The following is a 19793-nucleotide window of genomic DNA, read 5'->3' on the forward strand; positions in this document are numbered from 1 at the left end:
CGGCAAAGAGGACAAAGATAAGGTACAGACAAAAAACTAATTTCTGTTCCAAACTGGATTTGTTGAACTGAAAGGGAGTTAAACATTGACAAGCTATATTTGGTACTCTGCAAAATCCTTGAATTTTCAAGTACAAAAGAGGAGTACACTACATTTTGAAATGTGATTGGACAGTTAAACAGATATTTACATGAGAAAAAGCGTTTTGTGACTGATCAAGTCCTTGAGCTCCTTCCACAAAACGTCTGACTCTTATGAAATCAAGGTAAGATCTGAAACATATTTAATTAAAATTTCTGCTCTGAAATTACATTTCAAATAACGTACTCTTTACAATTACACTGTCAAATGCTCAAAGTATGCTTGAGTAAAAATAACAAGCCTTTTTCTAAACTGAATATCTGTTAAGGAATTTAGATTTAGGTTGGATAATAATTTTCTACTATGGATGTTTCATACAGAATCATGAGACAAATTATCCTGTTTCATTTGCTGCTCTTCTTTCCGATGTATTCAACACAAAATTATAGTAAGTATCTAAAATATTTACTAATCTATGAGAATATAACAATTGGTGTGACAGATCATTTAAAGCAGGGGTGTCAAAGTCAAATGGACGGAGGGCCAAATAAAAAATTTAGCTACAAGCCGAGGGCCGGACTGATCGAATGTTCATTGAAATTTTTTTAAATGACTCATATAGTCTAGTGAACCTAATTGAACCTACTGAAAACCTAACAAATATATTCCAATATGATCAGATAAATAAAGCAATATTTTCTTATGGCTCTGTCAGTAATCTTTAATTTTCAACAGACACAACTGAAATATTTTTAAAATATAATTGGATTGAAATACAATAAAATAAAGTGCAAAAATCTATTAATCCACATATGTCAGAGTCAAGGCATTTAGATGTGTCGCCGGCGAATTACGGTACTGCAAATTTAGATGTGTCGCCGGCAACACATCTAAATTTGCAGTACCGTAATTCCGCCACACGTAGCGCTAAGTGGAAAAATTCCAACGGTTTCTGAAAGGGGAGACGTTGCACTTTCCAGCAAGTATCGGGTTAATACGGTAACTTCGCAGCTGCAGCTGCAGAGAATGTAATTAATCCGGGGGGCACTCGTTTAATAGACGGTATATTTCGGCAATAACTTGGTGGATATTGAAAGTTCCGGTTGTTATGGATACATGGGAAAGTACATCATCTCACAGAACATTTAAAGAACTACTTACAGTTCAAATAAGGAAGATATTTTTTTTCAGACGGGGTGCCGGCTTGCTGCGGTCTGCGGGCCGGTTCTAATAATAAATCAAGATCATCCCAGGGGCCGCAAAAAACCTTCTCGCGGGCCGGATGTGGCCCGCGGGCCTTGACTCTGACATATGTGATTTAAAGGGTGTCAATACATTTTGCTTAATATTTCTCACTGCTTATCTTTTTTAATCTTTTTCAAAATGTCTTTCTCTTTCTCACTGTTTTGACTAAAGTCCGAGAGGTTAGAGTCCTTGTCAAACGGCGTTTTGACTAAAGTCCGAGAGGTTAGAGTCCTTGTCAAACGGCGTTTTGACTAAAGTCCGAGAGGTTAGAGTCCTTGTCAAGCGGCGTTTTGACTAAAGTCCGAGAGGTTAGAGTCCTAGTCAAACGGCGTTTTGACTAAAGTCCGAGAGGTTAGAGTCCTTGTCAAGCGGCGTTTTGACTAAAATCCTAGAGGTTAGAGTCCTTGTCAAACGGCGTTTCGACTAAAGTCCGAGAGGTTAGAGTCCTTGTCAAACGGCATTTCGACTAAAGTCCGAGAGGTTAGAGTCCTAGTCAAACGGCGTTTCGACTAAAGTCCGAAAGATTAGAGTCCTTGTCAAACGGCGTCTCGACTAAAGTCCGAGAGGTTAGAGTCCTTGTCAAGCGGCGTCTCGACTAAAGTCCGAGATGTTAGAGTCATTGTCAAGCGGCGTCTCGACTAAAGTCCGAGAGGTTAGAGTCCTAGTCAAACGGCGTTTTGACTAAAATCCTAGAGGTTAGAGTCCTTGTCAAACGGCATTTCGACTAAAGTCCGAGAGGTTAGAGTCCTTGTCAAACGGCATTTCGACTAAAGTCCGAGAGGTTAGAGTCCTAGTCAAACGGCGTTTCGACTAAAGTCCGAAAGATTAGAGTCCTTGTCAAACGGCGTCTCGACTAAAGTCCGAGAGGTTAGAGTCCTTGTCAAGCGGCGTCTCGACTAAAGTCCGAGATGTTAGAGTCATTGTCAAGCGGCGTCTCGACTAAAGTCCGAGAGGTTAGAGTCCTAGTCAAACGGCGTTTTGACTAAAGTCCGAAAGATTAGAGTCCTTGTCAAACGGCGTCTCGACTAAAGTCCGAGAGGTTAGAGTCCTTGTCAAGCGGCGTCTCGACTAAAGTCCGAGAGGTTAGAGTCCTAGTCAAACGGCGTTTCGACTAAAGTCCGAAAGATTAGAGTCCTTGTCAAACGGCGTCTCGACTAAAGTCCGAGAGGTTAGAGTCCTTGTCAAGCGGCGTCTCGACTAAAGTCCGAGATGTTAGAGTCATTGTCAAGCGGCGTCTCGACTAAAGTCCGAGAGGTTAGAGTCCTAGTCAAACGGCGTTTTGACTAAAGTCCGAAAGATTAGAGTCCTTGTCAAACGGCATTTCGACTAAAGTCCGAGAGGTTAGAGTCCTAGTCAAACGGCGTTTCGACTAAAGTCCGAAAGATTAGAGTCCTTGTCAAACGGCGTCTCGACTAAAGTCCGAGAGGTTAGAGTCCTTGTCAAGCGGCGTCTCGACTAAAGTCCGAGATGTTAGAGTCATTGTCAAGCGGCGTCTCGACTAAAGTCCGAGAGGTTAGAGTCCTAGTCAAACGGCGTTTTGACTAAAGTCCGAAAGATTAGAGTCCTTGTCAAACGGCGTCTCGACTAAAGTCCGAGAGGTTAGAGTCCTTGTCAAGCGGCGTCTCGACTAAAGTCCGAGAGGTTAGAGTCCTAGTCAAACGGCGTTTCGACTAAAGTCCGAAAGATTAGAGTCCTTGTCAAACGGCGTCTCGACTAAAGTCCGAGAGGTTAGAGTCCTTGTCAAGCGGCGTCTCGACTAAAGTCCGAGATGTTAGAGTCATTGTCAAGCGGCGTCTCGACTAAAGTCCGAGAGGTTAGAGTCCTAGTCAAACGGCGTTTTGACTAAAGTCCGAAAGATTAGAGTCCTTGTCAAACGGCGTTTTGACTAAAGTCCAAGAGGTTAGAGTCCTTGTCAAACGGCGTTTTGACTAAAGTCCGAGAGGTTAGAGTCCTTGTCAAACGGCGTTTCGACTAAAGTCCGAGAGGTTAGAGTCCTAGTCAAACGGCGTTTTGACTAAAGTCCGAGAGGTTAGAGTCCTTGTCAAACGGCGTTTCGACTAAAATCCGAGAGGTTAGAGTCCTTGTCAAGCGGCGTCTCGACTAAAGTCCGAGAGGTTAGAGTCCTAGTCAAACGGCGTTTTGACTAAAGTCCGAAAGATTAGAGTCCTTGTCAAGCGGCGTCTCGACTAAAGTCCGAGAGGTTAGAGTCCTTGTCAAGCGGCTTTTCGACTAAAATCCGAGAGGTTAGAGTCCTTGTCAAGCGGCGTCTCGACTAAAGTCCGAGAGGTTAGAGTCCTAGTCAAACGGCGTTTCGACTAAAATCCGAGAGGTTAGAGTCCTTGTCAAACGGCGTTTCGACTAAAATCCGAGAGGTTAGAGTCCTTGTCAAACGGCGTTTCGACTAAAATCCGAGAGGTTAGAGTCCTAGTCAAACGGCGTTTTGACTAAAGTCCGAAAGATTAGAGTCCTTGTCAAACGGCGTTTTGACTAAAGTCCGAGAGGTTAGAGTCCTTGTCAAACGGCGTTTCGACTAAAATCCGAGAGGTTAGAGTCCTTGTCAAACGGCGTTTCGACTAAAATCCGAGAGGTTAGAGTCCTTGTCAAACTGCGTTTTGACTAAAGTACAAAGGGTTGGAGTCCCAATTGACGCCGTCTCAACTAAAGTTCTACAGCTTTTTATTTCTCTTTCTCACTGTTAACGTTTTAATTATGTTTTTTAAATCTCTTTCTCTTTCTCACATGCTGTTTTTATTTAAATTATGTAAAGCACTTTGAAATGCCATGCTGCTGAAATGTGCTATTCAAATAAAATTTGATTGATTGATTGATAAACCACAGATAGGGCCCAAAAAGAATATAAAAAGTTAAAATATTTTCTAAAAGATCAAAGGAATGCTTAGTTATTTATAATAGAACAAACAAGATCAAATATAACCAATAATGCAATTATCAGCAATGATTCTGCATTATCACTCTCTGACAATTACTTTTTTATTTACTTAATACATTTTTCAAAAGCCTAACATCTTGATAACTAGCATGAAACTATAACATCCTAACTATATATATATATATATATATATATTTTTTTTTTTTTTTTTTTTTTTTTTTTTCAGAAAATGTGGCCTTACGTGGCAAAGCCACTCAGGCTCAGCGCTACCTGGGAGGAGAATGGGATATTTTTGGAGCTGCTTCTAACGCCATTGATGGGAACAGAAATTCTGCCTTCAGAGACGGATCTTGCACCCACACTGAAAGGCAGTCCAACCCCTGGTGGAGAGTGGACCTGCTGGACTCGTATGTCGTCACCCAGGTCATCGTCACCAACAGAGGAGACTGCTGTGAAGAAAGGATCAACGGAGCAAATATTCACATCGGAAACTCTCTACAAGGCAATGGTGTTGAAAACCCACTCTGAGTGATTATTATAGGTCTTACAGTATGACAGAAGGGTCTGTGGGGGACATCCAGTATATTTCTTATTTACATATATGTCTACTTCTTAATATGAATGCAAAACCTCATTTTTAAATTAAGTAATTAGAGTATTCAGAGTAGATCCGAAATATCACTGACAAAGGTTTTCTCTTTCAGAGCTGCTACAATCTCTTCCATTCCAAGTGGGGCCTCTAAAGCAATAAATATTCCTAACCGCGTTGAGGGACGTTATGTCACTATTGTAATACCTGGATCAGAAAAGATTCTGACTCTCTGTGAAGTGGAGATCTACGGGTACCGCGCCCCAACAGGTGAGAAAGTTTAGGCTACATTTGGTTCTGTGATTTGATTCTTCGGAAAGGCAACAGAAACAGACTCAGACATTTTGGTTCATAAATTAACATGATTTATTGGCTGCACATCCCTCATCCTAAGATCCCATTACATCCCAAAGATAATGTGTTGGATTGAGATCATGTGGTCTTTTGGATTTGCTTCTTGGAGAGCCAAAGTTTACCAAGAAAAAATTTCCTCCACCGTTGTGTAACCAACAGTAGCTTGAACTGTAGATTCAAGAAAGGGCAGATCTGTGCTCTCCTGTTGTTTACACCAAATCCTAACCCCACCATGAATGTTGGAGCTGAAATTAAAGGCTGATTGGGCCAGGCAATGGTGTGGTCATCTGCTGAAGAATACCATTGGTTCTGAGGTCAGAGATGAAGTTATTTAGCTTATTTATTTATTTTTCAATTATCTCAAACCACATTTGTTCACTCAGCTGTCCCTCCCTGGATGGATTCTGCCTTTTTAGACCATAAAGCTATAGACATAGTCATGAGTGAAAATCCTGTCAGAATATAAGTTACTGAACGACTCAGTCGTCCTCTTTTGGCACCAATAGCTCTGGCATTTTTAAATTAACTTATATCTTCTTACTTGACCATTCTCATGCACCGTTTAAAGATCAACAAGTCATCTTCATCAAACCGAGATACCTATATCTGCCATTCGATTGGGAAATTAGATTCAATTCCAGGGATATGGAGGCATGATTTCAGTATGTTTTCTGAAAGATGATGAATTACATGTAACATTAAATCATAATTCTAACAGGACTCAGCTGGAATTTAAGCGGGACATTATCCTGGAAAAATCAAGGGTTTAGCTACATTTCTGACATCTAACAGAAATAACTTTGTCTACAACTCTTGGACCACGTGTTCTACCAGACACAAATTAATGCAAAGAAACAAATCAAAACAACAGACCAGGCACAATGAAACATGGGTAAAAACATGACATTTTTGGAGCTGAGAATTACAAAAACTGAAAAAAACATTTGCTTCTTATTTTAATTCCTGCTGGGTTTTATTATTATCCTTATTTCCCTTAACAGGTGAGAACCTTGCTCTTCAAGGCAGAGCCTCACAGTCATCACTGGACAGTGTTTATCTTCCATACAATGCCATTGATGGGAATCGTGGCAACCAGTTGATTAAGGGGTCCTGCTCACAAACATCAAACGACTTCAACCCCTGGTGGCGATTGGATCTGCGCAAAACGCGTAAAGTGTTTTCCATAAAAGTCGTCATCCAGGATTCAGCTGAAGAACGACTCAACGGAACCGAGATCCGCATCAGAGATTCTCTTGACAACAATGGCAACGACAATTCCAGGTAGTTTTCTAATAAATTTAATTTTCCGATTTTGTAAAAGGAAAGGCAACAATGTTAGTTCTGATGGAGGTCCAAAGCCTCTTGGGGCTGCAGTGACTGTTAGTAGAACAACCCTTGATTTTATTTGCAGGCTTTATTAACTCTCAAATAGCCAGGATCACACTGGTGACAGATTTTGATGGCCACCTTACTGTACAGGCCTGTAAATTATATCAGAATTTAATTAACTGGCTTTCAGAGTTCTGCCACCTCTTCACCACCATCTGAGTGTATTTATAACAATATTTAACCCTTGTGTGTGATGCTGGGGTGTATCAGTCCCCGCTTGGCATAACACCTGCTGGCATGCTGTTACGTGTCATGGTGGTGGAGTTAGTTCATAACAACAAGGATCAAGTTGGCTTCCTCTGTGTTACAGCCAGGAACACAGAGGAGCCAGCTAACCGTGTTCACTCGGCTGCATGCCGGTGTTCTGTCTATCTGTCATACCTCGTCAACCCAGCATACCTCGTGGTAATGCGCATGCGCACATCAATGTTACGTTTCTTATAAATCCGTCATACCTGTAGAAGTTTCATTTTGTGTGTTTTATTTCTCGGAAGTTTACGGCAAATAAAAAAATTAAAATAAGAAAAATCTAGTTATTTCCACGCAGTGTCCAGAAAGAGGTGTTGTTCTGCTTGTTGCCTAACAGCTTCGGTCAGCATCCAGCATTATTCATGTGCTATTTTTAGGACATATCCATCATCCAGCATTATTCATGTTTTTTTAGGACATATTCCGTGCAGTTTTCTAAAGACATATTGAAATATTAACTATAGGGACAAAATATCCCGACCAAATTTGTAGTCAAACTGTATTTGTAGTAATAGTGACGCTAAACGGGACTAATGTCTTGTTTACAATTTGGTAACAATATTGGAAACAGCAGAAGTCTTTTAAGTTAATATATTTGATTAACATAGTAGCTTAATTAAATAAAATGTACTGTAAACGTCTGAGAAACATAACACACAGGTATGACGGATTTATAAGAAATCTGCTGAGTAAGCAGTATGTGACGTAACATCGATGTGCGCATGCGCACTGTTAGATATTTTTTGGTATTATCATTATTACTTTAGTTCATATTCAGTCTAATGTTAATCAGTATTATTGTGATTTTTAGTTTAAAGTGTTCTCTTCCTTATGTGTGTATAAACTGACCTGGAGGTTACGACTGTCTGTTTATCTTCATGTGAGACAGTTAACTCTGTGTTTCCCAGATCTTAAATTCTTCTTGTGTTAGTTTGACCTAGAGCTGAACTGGGCTCAGATCGTAGATCAGATATCACACCTGGAACTGAGTTGCTGGTTTGTTTAGGTTAGAAGTTTTACGACCTTTGTTGTTCTTCCTGACTGCCCCTTTTGGTTGTTCTGCTTGACAATAAAACAGGGGCTCGCGTGGAAGGAGATCAGAACTTTCTGTGAACGGCTGATGAGGTTGTTGATGGAAAGTTCTCCTTTTGCAAAAGCTTTGTCTATAAAATTCATATACGTTGTCTGTGGTCTTTTTATGTAGGTTCGAGAAAAATACCTATCATTTGGTGCCGAAATCCGGGATCTCTCAACCCCCCCCGCTGACAGGCAGAGGAAGACGCGCTGAATCCGTGCACGGCCAGAGTCAACAGGACCTGGAAAGAAAGACCCAGGAAGCAAAATTCTTCGCTGGGCCAGCGACACATGTCCGACTTTGTCTGCCAGCGGCGGAGTGACGAGATCCGACTGGACAACCCGAAAACTACAGAAACGTAGGTGAATTTTAAAATGACTATTTTAGAGGTTTGAGTATCCTTGTTAAACAGCGTTTTGACTAAAACTCTGGGGTTTGAGTATCCTTGTATGATGTCGCTCTGCTAAAACTCTGAGGTTTGAGTATCCTTGTATGATGTCGCTCTGCTAAAACTCTGAGGTTTGAGTCCTTGTCAAATATCAGTTTGACTAAAGAAAGGTTTGAGTTCTTGTCAGATACCAGCTTGACTAAAGAAGTTATAAGGGTTAGAGTCCCAGTTGACAGAGTTTCAACTAAAGGCACAAGGTAAGGCTCTTGGAGCCTCCTTACTTAGAGGACACCTCTTAAGGGTAAGTCCTCACGTAGATAGGAAGCTTATTATTACTGTTCTGTTATTATTGTGCTGATATTGCTGTTTGCTTGCTGCTTTGATGTGTGTGTGCGTGAAAGAGTGATTGGAGGTTTAAATACTGCTCAGTATTTTACCTCATATAACACAGTAGGGTTGTAAGCAGCAAACCTCTTGTGGATGCAAAGGCGAGATTCTCCCACTCAAAAGAGTTGAAGTGGAGAATACCACAACAAGGTATTTTTAATTGCTGGCCTACTGAAAAGATCTCCAGTTCATAGGACTCCCTAGGAGTCAACGAACCTGGACTAAATTTAAATAAATAAAAGCTCAAATTGCAAGTAAGTTGAATAATGGGAAATGCAAATTCTTGTAATTCCTCACTTGTTGAGGGCCCCGATGGGGATGAGAAATACATGCTGTCCAGATTTCCTGGTAGCATTGTACACATGAAAAAATGGAAAAAGAAATATAAAATAGATGGAAGCTAAAAATTGATCAATGACAAACAATTGTTGGAATTTTGGAGAGTAGTGTAACAAGAAAAAAGGGAATAAAGAAGGCTAAAAAGGAGGATGAGCTGAGATGTGCTAAATTATGGTTAAAAGCAGCCATAAATCGGAAAGAACAAATTAAAAAGGTTAAAGACAAAAATTTGTAGAAGCAAAAAACCTATTTGTTAGACCAAAAGATAATAAAGTCATTCTAAGCACACAGAATGATGTAGTGGTGCGGTGAGCACAAGCTCCTGCAACCAACCCTTCCCCCGTTGCTGCAGCAGCTCCGTCTGCCCCAGTCTCAGCCGCTGCAGTCCCAGCAGCACGACTGTACCCCTCATTAGAGGAAGGTGCACAAAACTTATATGTTTTTGCACCCTGGACCTTGATAGAGGCCAGAAAGGGGTAGAAGGAATAACGCCTGTAACAGAAGACCCCGATAAGTGGATAGAGGACATGACTGGATTAATCCATTCATATAGATTAAATGGGGTAGAAGCAGGAGAAGCAGCCATGTCCTCATTAGGAAAAGATTGGGCAAAAGTGAGGGGACCACAAACAGGAGAAATACACAGCATGATCAGACTCTACCACACCCCAAAAAGTCACACCACCAGACAAAATTGATGAAATGGTGGACACATGTGCAGCTTATTACACGTTAATTAAAAAAATAAATAAATAAATAAATAAATAAAGAAATTGAATTTCGGTATGAAACCAGTGCATGCAAAATAATATTTACTGATACTAAAAATTAGGTTTAAGCCTCACAAGTCAAAAATAATTATTTTTAGGAAATACTGGTGTTTTGTTTTGTTTTGTTTGTTTGTTTTGTTTTTTAGTGTTCCTACACTTTCAAAGAAAAACCAGTTGAGAGACGTCTCACTGAAATAAAAACATGGGAAAAACTTCTTTGTATGCTAAAAGTGGAATTATGACTTTCCTGAAGGAGGAGAAGCTGAAAAATAAAATTAAATAATAAAATTCTCCCCAGAGAACAATGTGTAATATATTGTGTCGTAATCAGATTACAACACCAACTTGGTGAAATGATCCTTTGGCTGTATAACTGGAGGGGTCAGAGGTCAGAGTAAGGAACCGACCTGGATAATATTCCAGCCTCTTGACTCTCTTAGGCCTTTTTGAGAGGAGGGCTGCCCGCTGACCTCACAGTCTGCAGCACTAAGATCGACAAATTTAGAGAAATCCATTGTTCTCTGGTGAAACGTGACACAGATGAAGTTAACATAAACTTACATTCTACATTTTAAAGGTTAATATTGTACAGGTTAAAAGAGACTACAGCTTTTAACATGTTTCAAGTTTATATGTGTTTGAATAAGGAAAGGATTTATGATTTCTTAAAATGTTGGGTAATAAGTGGCTAAACACTATACGATCACAAGAGAAAAGTTATATGGAAAATGTTTGTAAAAAGAAAAAAGACACAGAAAGACGAACAAACCCTAATGGACTCTTATTTGCTTCTTTCCTTTTCCTCTGTCTGAGCCTCACTGCGGTGCGTCTGACCTCCGACCTCAACTCAAACCTGTCCTGCCAGATCAGATGACGTCCCTCCTTCATCACCAGCCAATGACAGTTGATAAAGAAGCGAAAAAGGACATGATGATTTCTGCCACCTGAAGGCACTAAGATGTCCGCTGATCCTGATTATTGGACATCTGGGAACTGCCATGCAGCAAACTACTGTATGGAGTCCTGCTGGACGTTTGGACTGGAACTAAATTCATTGGTGGACAACCTGGACATTCACTAAGGGACGGTCTGGACAACTTATCCAACACCAGAGCTAGTTGGACTGACAGGGAGCTGGAGGAGAGGCGGGGGGAGGACCAGCTGCAGCGACGCCAACAGCAGGAGGGGGAAGCGAGAAGTGAGACAGTGGAGAGCCGAGATAAGTTATACACACACCACTGTGATAAAGAATGTGCTCACTAATCCTGTTTGCATATAGGAATAATCTACCCAGAAAAGAACATTTTAGAGGTTTTTGGGTACAATGTTAGACAAAATCGTTCATTTTGTACCCGTTAACTCAGTCCTTAACAGAAGGACCAGTGATCCTCTTAGGGCCCACGAGCCATAGGTTGGGAAACTATGAAGAAGAAAAATTATAATCATTAAAAGTTAAACAAAAAAAACTGATAGAGCTATGCAACTAAATTACACCAATAAAAAAAATGTATTAGAGATTCTAAGCTAATAATGATTTTCAAATGTTTTATTTACTAGTTTGGAACTAAATTAAACATCTCTAAGTGTTGAAAATAATTGATATTGCAGTGTTGAAATATTATGAAATATTTCGTTGAATTCAACTGAAAAATTTAATTTAGAGTTTAACAAAGAAAAACCAAAATATAACCCTGCAATTAAAATACGTGTCTGCTAAAATATCTTCTATAAACCTATGAGTTCACCTGCATTAACTACTAATCCTCCCAAAGACTTTATAAAAGCTTAAGTGATTGTGACACATGGGCAATGCCATGTGTAAAAAGGGGGGAAAAGGGAAAATGGTGAGGTAATACTATAACTACATACTATATAACTACTAAATTCTTACATAAAAAATTTTTTGTTATGAACTTTTGAGTTAACAAATACTGTTAGATGATGATTGATGCTTTTTCTAAATAGGTTGAAATAGTTCCAGCAAAGCATGCAGATGCTTTGATGGTAGCTAAGGCTATCTGCAAAACTATATCCCAACAGACGGTATTCCACAGAATGTTTAGAGTTAGTGAAGCTCTATATGAGAATCACCCCGACAGCTGATGGTCTAACACCTTTTGAAATAATTCATGGGAGAGCTTACAGATTGCCTCTGTTTGCTCCAAACTTACAAAAAGCTGATGAAGATCAGACATTAGCAGATTATATGATCAGGATCCTGAAACAGAAAGAGGCGTCAAATGCAAATTTACTGCCGTCTGATTTTCTTCCCTCGCAGGAGGCCGCTCCAATCGAGCAAGGTGACTGGGTCTACATAAAGGTCATCAAACGAAAGAACTGGGCGAGTCCACGGTGGGAAGGACCGTTCCAGGTGCTGATGACCACACCAACAGGTGTAAAGATTGCTGAAAGACCCAGCTGGATACATCTCAGTCACTGCAAGCTGCAGAGAGTGTTGGATCCCTAATCCGGAGTGGCGGGGAAGTTTCTGGCTACACAGGGATTCCTGACCAATAGGGCGGTTTGTCTCAACGCCAGTGAAGAAACTCGACAGATCCTCACTCTTTAGTTTGGGGGTTCTAACATCTCTGCACGCCCAGCAGCAATGGGGACTCCATATGCCAGATGGATCTTCTACTGCGCTGTGACTGCAGCATGTTTGATGTTTGGAGAAGGAAGCGAGCCTGAGTTCCACCTGCATGACAGCACCGATCTGTGTGGAAGCTGATGAACAGGACTGCTCACGAGGAGAACAAGGTGAACTGCTATGTGTGTGCGCAGCTACCAATCGCCACACACAACTCAGGTCTGCACCCAGGGAGCATCACTGATGACAAACAGATGTGTCTCTATGGCCTGAGCACACAACCACGACTCAGCGTCCCCATGCCAAAGGGATGCAAATGGTGCAAAAAGGATTTTTCTGTTCTACTTCGGACAGGAGATGCCACAAAAGGACTTTTTGGATCTATGAACTGTTCATTTGAGGATGACGTACTTCCGTTTCCACCGTTTCCACAAGCCACATGGAAAATACCAGAGACCATTTCGTTAGCAGGAGCTAAAGTTTACACCTACTGCGACACGACACCGGATTACATCAACTGCATCGCCTGCAGGGGTCAGAGGGCAACCCCCGGCTACAAAGTCTGGAAGGACAACCCAGACTGTGACAACCTGCTTCAGGAAAGGAGTTTCAACATCACGCATAAGACAAAAAGGAGACGAGAGACAACACTGTGCAGCGCCATAGTGCCAGGAGATTATGGCTCACGGATGTTGGCAGATTGGTCCTTCATATGCGGGAATGTAGCGTATATGTTCTTGCCTAAAAATTGGGGAGGACTGTGTGCTGTGGTGCCTCTAATCAACCCGATTGCGTTCATCAGGAAAGCACAGAATGATCTACACACCCGCTCCAAACGAACAGTTATGTCAGAGGTCAAAAGATGGGGAGGCCTCACAACACATACTGGAGTTCCATGGGAATTCAGGATTTGGAACGGCGGAGAAAAATTAATGCAAAGTCTTTTTCCGTGGGTTGATCTAGGAGAGATTTGGGACCACGTTGAGATCAACAAATATGAATTAATGCGACTCATCAACAGTACACAGCCAACGGCACCGTGAGAGAGCTGACTGAACTGAGAAACATGGTTATGCAAAACCGTGTTGTACTGGACTTCTTCACAGCCTCTCAGGGAGGTGGTTCTAAAATCATTGGCCCAACGTGCTGAACTTTTGTGCCTGATGAAACAGGAACTGGAGAAACTTAAACATTACATAGAAAGTGGAACACAAGGATCATCTCCTTTTGATTTTCTTTCTTGGCTCACTTCCAGACCATGGTGGAATTTACTGGTGAAGCTTGAAACACCTATTCTGGGTGTTTTGATTCTTTTTTGCCTGTTCATAGGTTGCATTTTTCCATGCCTACGAAATATGATGTTTAAAACAATTAACACAACTGAAGATGACTTGTTTCGAGTTCTGATGGTTTTCTGAACAGTGATGAAGTTCTGTAATCAATAAACAGATGAATTCATTTGCTGAATGACTCCTACAACAAGTGGTTGTAGAGATGAGTAACCTGCATTTGATTTTTTGTTGTTTCTTTTATTTTTCATTTATTTCATTATATTACATTTATTCATTGTGTATTTTCTGTGTTTAGATTAGAAAAAAAAAAAACTTTTGCATTTATTGGTTCTTTTCTTTTCTTTTATTTTCTATGCTTGGCTTTTGCATAAAGTTTACACACATAGTAAAATGATAAAAAGGGGGGAAATGTTAGATATTTTTTGGTATTATCATTATTACTTTAGTTCATATTCAGTCTAATGTTAATCAGTATTATTGTGATTTTTAGTTTAAAGTGTTCTCTTCCTTATGTGTGTATAAACTGACCTGGAGGTTACGACTGTCTGTTTATCTTCATGTGAGACAGTTAACTCTGTGTTTCCCAGATCTTAAATTCTTCTTGTGTTAGTTTGACCTAGAGCTGAACTGGGCTCAGATCGTAGATCAGATATCACACCTGGAACTGAGTTGCTGGTTTGTTTAGGTTAGAAGTTTTACGACCTTTGTTGTTCTTCCTGACTGCCCCTTTTGGTTGTTCTGCTTGACAATAAAACAGGGGCTCGCGTGGAAGGAGATCAGAACTTTCTGTGAACGGCTGATGAGGTTGTTGATGGAAAGTTCTCCTTTTGCAAAAGCTTTGTCTATAAAATTCATATACGTTGTCTGTGGTCTTTTTATGTAGGTTCGAGAAAAATACCTATCACGCACCGTTGCAGCGGCAGATTGGCTTCCTCTGCGTTATAACCAGTAACACAGAGGATGTAGTAGTACAATTTTTATTTTTATTTTTTCCAATGTGAGAGCTCATCGGCATCAACTGTATCGCTTCAGACTGATAGACACGAGGGTCAAAAATACTGTAAGTCTTGAAATTATAGTTTTTATTAATTATTTTATGGTTTATTTGTTTTTTTTTAATAGATGTGGTGTGATCACAGTTTCTCCAGGAAAGAGTCTTTATGAGTTTGACTGTAACGGGATGGAGGGACGCTACGTAAACATCGTCATCCCCGGCAGGACCGAGTACCTTACGCTTTGTGAGGTTGAGGTTTACGGCTCCACGCTGGAATAAAGCCTGCAGTGGCAACAAGTTGCTGTTTTGGGTTACAACTTGCAACATAGCAAACAGCAACACAAAACAACTGTATTATTCTGCTTAATAAAAAGGCTATTAATTTTACTTAAAATATTCTTTTGCTATTTTATTTCTAAAACAAATGGGATTTATATGGGTCATGTTTGTTAGAAAGAAAAAAAACTTTGAAACTGAAACAAAGCTGTTTTGTTAATTTGAGCTCTTTGCAGAAACATGAACTGAGGATAGATACACAAAACAGTCAAGCACATACTGACCTATCCAGTCAGTGAAGAATTGTCTATCTTCAACAAAGAGAGAGATATAATCCTTCCCAGGACAGCAAACATTGTCCTATAAATAACACAACATACAGAACACTTTTGCATTTGAATATCTGCAGTGAGCCAGGATTGTCCAAATTCAGCAATAACAGTTTCTAAGCCTCAGTCAGTCTTAATCTCATTGATTCTCTGCTCATTATTTAGTTAAATGCAGAAGTGTGTGTGTGGCTTAAAGACCTGGAGTAAGCAAGTTATTTAGGAGATTGTTTCAGATACACTGTGTCACATTTCACTTTGTCTTCCTTCGTATGTAAAACACATGAAACCCCTTTCACGAGATGCAAATTATGGAAATCTGCCTGAAGGACTACCACAGACACATTCTTAATCCAAACAGCCTGAGTCATTAAGAATTGAACCCAATGCTATTATATGAATCATTTACTTTTTATTTAAAACTACCTGAACAAACAAAAATGCAATCATTTAAATGAATTCAGATCACCAAAAGGTCATCTATATCAGCATTTAATTCACTAAAAATGTGTGGACAAAGAATAATGGCTTTCCAGGCAGTACTTACTATTATTATTTATTGCTTCTATCCTGTTTACATGTCAGATATTGAGACATTACAGTCATAACAAGATTATGTATTTAGGCCAAGAAGTTACCGTCACGCCTACTGTGAGAAGCAAATGTGGAAATGGTCACTGCCAGCGTCATTTCCTAAGTGTTCCTCCGTTTATGCAAAGAAATGTTGTGAAAGTCACATTTAAATCAAGAGGTGAAGCACTGCACAAATAAACTAAAACAAACTGAGAAAACTGAAATAACATTGAATAAGAATGGATTTGTGTACAGCTCATAGACAATCGTAACATTTAACCCACTAATTAAACTGTTTAAAAACCAATTCTACCAAATTCTAAGGAAAATCTAAGATGTTGAGAAAAAAATGGTTGTATCTTTTAAGATGCGTAACTATCAGGTTTTGCTATCACAAAAAAACATAAGCAGTCTGTTTTCCTATAAGTTAGATGGGCTTGAACACCTAAGATTTATTTGACGTATATACAATGAAAACTGCTGCAATTTATCTATGTTTTGTTTTTGTCTTGTAACCTTCAGCTCCTACTGTTCACACATTTTAAATCAAGAGGGTTTTTAAGGAGTTTCCTTGTCAAAAACGTTCCCGTCAGACTGCTTCTTCCATCGCAGCTGCACGTCCTTGGCACCGGTCTTACTCACTCTCAGCTTCATCTGTCAGGAAGACAGAGTGATGTTCACCAACCAGACCTGTGTGCATGCAGTGTCTTGTTTTGCACACTGGGTGCAACATTTGCAACACTTACCTGCTCCAGGACGCCGTCTTGCACTGCTGTGTCATTTATATCCAATGCTGAGTTCTGCAAGTTGATCCTCACTTTGAAGTGCATATGTTTGGTTTCTACAAGCATATATGTGGATTAATTTGAATTGGAATACTAGCGTGTTTTTTAAATTTAAATTTAAACACAACATATGAAGCTATAATTTGGGAACCTGGGTGGCAGGAACAGAGGAAGGGGTGCGACTCGGTACAGTCCAGTCCTCCCCATCTGCTGGATTCGTTCTTCAGCAACACCCCACAGCTGTCAGCGGTGTCGCTCCACACCGACGTTCCCGGTAGCCAGTTTCTGAAGGACGAGTCGGCCCCGTCCGACCACGCCCAGGAGTCCCTGAAGAGACCGACCCACACTGAGGCGTTGACGGCTAAACTCTGGATGATCTCCAGCTCGGCGTCGTTCCTCACGTTGGTCAGGTCCGTGTAGAGGGCTCGGCAGTATTCCAGAGCGTCACTCCAGCCCCTCTCTTCATCAACCATAACATACTGGTCCATACCTTCTTTTGTTGCTAAAAACAAGAAACAAATGTATTTAAGCCTCAAATATAGAAATAGAGTCAACATGAATTAAAATGACTTAGAAAAAACCTTTTTAAGAATGAAAATGTGATAAAGATTATAGAAAAGACATATGAAAGAGGTATAAAAGGAAAGTTTGCTTTTACTACAGCTGAATAATCTCAAAGTGAAAGTTTTTCATGATCCTATTCTTAGGTATTATAAGTGGCCTGTGATACAGAAGATCTTCTTCTCTTCCAAAGAATCTGTTAGCATCCACTGCATTATAAAATCTCAAACTAAAATTTGATTGCAATTTGATCTTTTTGTAGGATAATGACACAGGACATTGCAGAACAAAGGGATTTTTAAGTCACCGTGAATCCAAAACATTAATTGTTACACAACAGGACAGGATTATAATTTCCTAATTTATTTGGCATTGGAAATTAATATCCTATATAATTCATGTTACTTTTTTCCATAGGTAATATGAATTGAACACTCATTCTTGCTGTTTTATTCAATGTATTTAGAAATCTACTTTTGAGTAAAAGTTGTTTGATGTTTGAGGTTCTATTCAGCATAAAATTAATAAATCTGATTAAGAAATTAGACAGAAGTTGTATCTAACTTTTAAAAAATGTTTTTTAAAAGGGGAAACATAAAACAAACAAACATAAAACAAAAATTTAAAAAAATTCAAAGATTTGCAAATAGCCAGGCCACCTTTAGTGAAAGATGTACCGGTGTGTGAAACTCAATATTTGCTCAGTGATCCAAAGCTCTAAGTCCTGAAATCTCTGAGATTAACTTAATAAATGAATAACTTAATATTTCTTCCTGCTTCTTTTCCAACTACGTTTTATTTATTTTCTCTTGTATTTGTTTTTATTCATTTCTTTTCTGTTTTTTTGTTGTTCACAATTATGTTTCTAATAAATAAATAAAAAAAACTTGACATTTAAGTGTGACTAATAGTCTTACCATCAAAGCAGATGAAAGGGAGTTTTTGATGACAAGCAAGTGTGTAGAATAATTCCTGTTCATAATACCCACAATGGTAACTTTGAGGATCGTCCCATTGATAAAAATCTGTTTCTCCATCCTTGTAGAAATCTCTGCCAGTCAGAGACCAGTGCCAGCTCCTCGTTTCTGCTTCGAAAAGCCCAAACCAGGCATCATCTCGTCTGCTCTCGACGAGCTTCATGACTTCATTCATCTCCTCCTGATAGTAAATGGTGGCCAGATCCAGACAGTTCTCTCTGCAGTAGATTCTTGCGTCCTTCCAAGTTTTTGGAGTGGAGAACAAGACGTAGCGGTACTGAGAGGCAGCCAGAGACAGAGAGCACAGGCCTGTGGCACAAAACGGCATAAATATCTGTCGGTGTCTCTTAAAATAAATGTTTTTGATAAGAAAAGTTTCGGTACATGCTGACCTGCCAGTAGAGTTAGAGACATGAACCTTTCCATGGCAGCTATGACAGTCTGCAAATGGGGAAAAAAGATTATTTCTGTACTTTTCACCTGAGAGTCAGTAATGAGTATTACTGTCATTGAAGACAGAAAAACAAAAGGAGGAGTAAATTTTAGCCAAAGATTTCAGAAAGTTTCTAGAAAAAATCTTGGAAATTTCTGAATTTGAAAAGTTGAAAATTTGCTATGAAATAACGCAGAAATTTTAAAATTAATCTCAGAAATTTTCAAGAAAAAAACCTGGTAACTTCTGAGTGTCAAAAGTTGAAAGCTTTCAACTTTTGACACTTGGAAAATTTCCAAAAGTCGAACATTTTTGACTTTCCTTGTATTTTCTAAAATGTTTCTGAGATTAATCTCAAAATTGTTTCCGAGCAAGTTTTCAAACTCAGAACTTTTCTTATTTTAATTCTTAAGATTAAAAGATTTTTTTTCTTTCAAACTCAGAAATGTCTTGTTCTTTCTTGAAAACTTTTTTTTATGACACTAAAACACTGGCGTAACTCTGGGATTTTAAAACATTTCTATAAATACATAGTAAAGATATTTTTTAAACAAACGTTTGCATCTGTTCACATTATTGCAGAGACAATCAAAGAGTCTTACCAAATATCTGGTGGCGTTTCAGTTTTTTCGGCTGTGCTGTCAGCTCAACACTGGACAGAAGTGGATCTGTGCAGCTTTAAAGACCCATGTCTTGGAGCAAACATGTGATTTAGGAGGTGATGTTTCTGGTACGTGGAGTTATATTTTACTATTTGTTCTCCTCAATATGGAAAACACATGAAAATCCAGCAATGACAAATGCAAACTTTGTTAATCCTTTTGAAAGGTGAATCAAAGACAGAACCTTAATCAGAAAGAGTTACCCAACAATGTAGAGTTCATACTTATTTAAGTGGTGACAATTCATCTAATTGATTTAATGAACTTTATTTGTACACATTACTGTTATTGAAAGACTGTTTTGATTTACTTTGGGCCAATTTACATCAACACATGACCACATTCTTGTAACAATGATAGTGATAGTTGCATGACTCTTTCAATTATTTTTTTCCTTACAATTCTGCAGTTTTTTCATAAAATTTCTAATTATTCAAGAACAAAGTCTGGATTTTGAGATTAAAGTTTGAATTTTGCTTTTTTTTCTAATCAATATTGTATACCTGAGTATTTGCATACAATAAATATTTATATTAGAGAAAGAGAGATGAATAGTTATTCTATATCAGTA

At 39.2% G+C, this 19793-nt stretch overlaps 1 protein-coding gene across 1 annotated transcript; it reads left to right on the plus strand.

Annotated features, from left to right (window-relative positions):
• The first annotated feature begins 46 nt into the window (after positions 1-46).
• On the plus strand, positions 47-15023 carry LOC148154960 (fucolectin-6-like). The gene is given in 6 exon segments (XM_088013617.1): positions 47-265; positions 462-529; positions 4443-4757; positions 4923-5075; positions 6161-6440; positions 14758-15023. Coding segments are annotated over 6 exon segments (978 nt in total). The 5' UTR covers positions 47-254; the 3' UTR covers positions 14909-15023.
• Positions 15024-19793: the final 4770 nt, after the last annotated feature.

This window comes from Poecilia mexicana, unplaced genomic scaffold, assembly GCF_051168715.1.
Source record: "Poecilia mexicana isolate PSO_F unplaced genomic scaffold, ASM5116871v1 scaffold_16, whole genome shotgun sequence".
Taxonomy (NCBI): domain Eukaryota; kingdom Metazoa; phylum Chordata; class Actinopteri; order Cyprinodontiformes; family Poeciliidae; genus Poecilia; species Poecilia mexicana.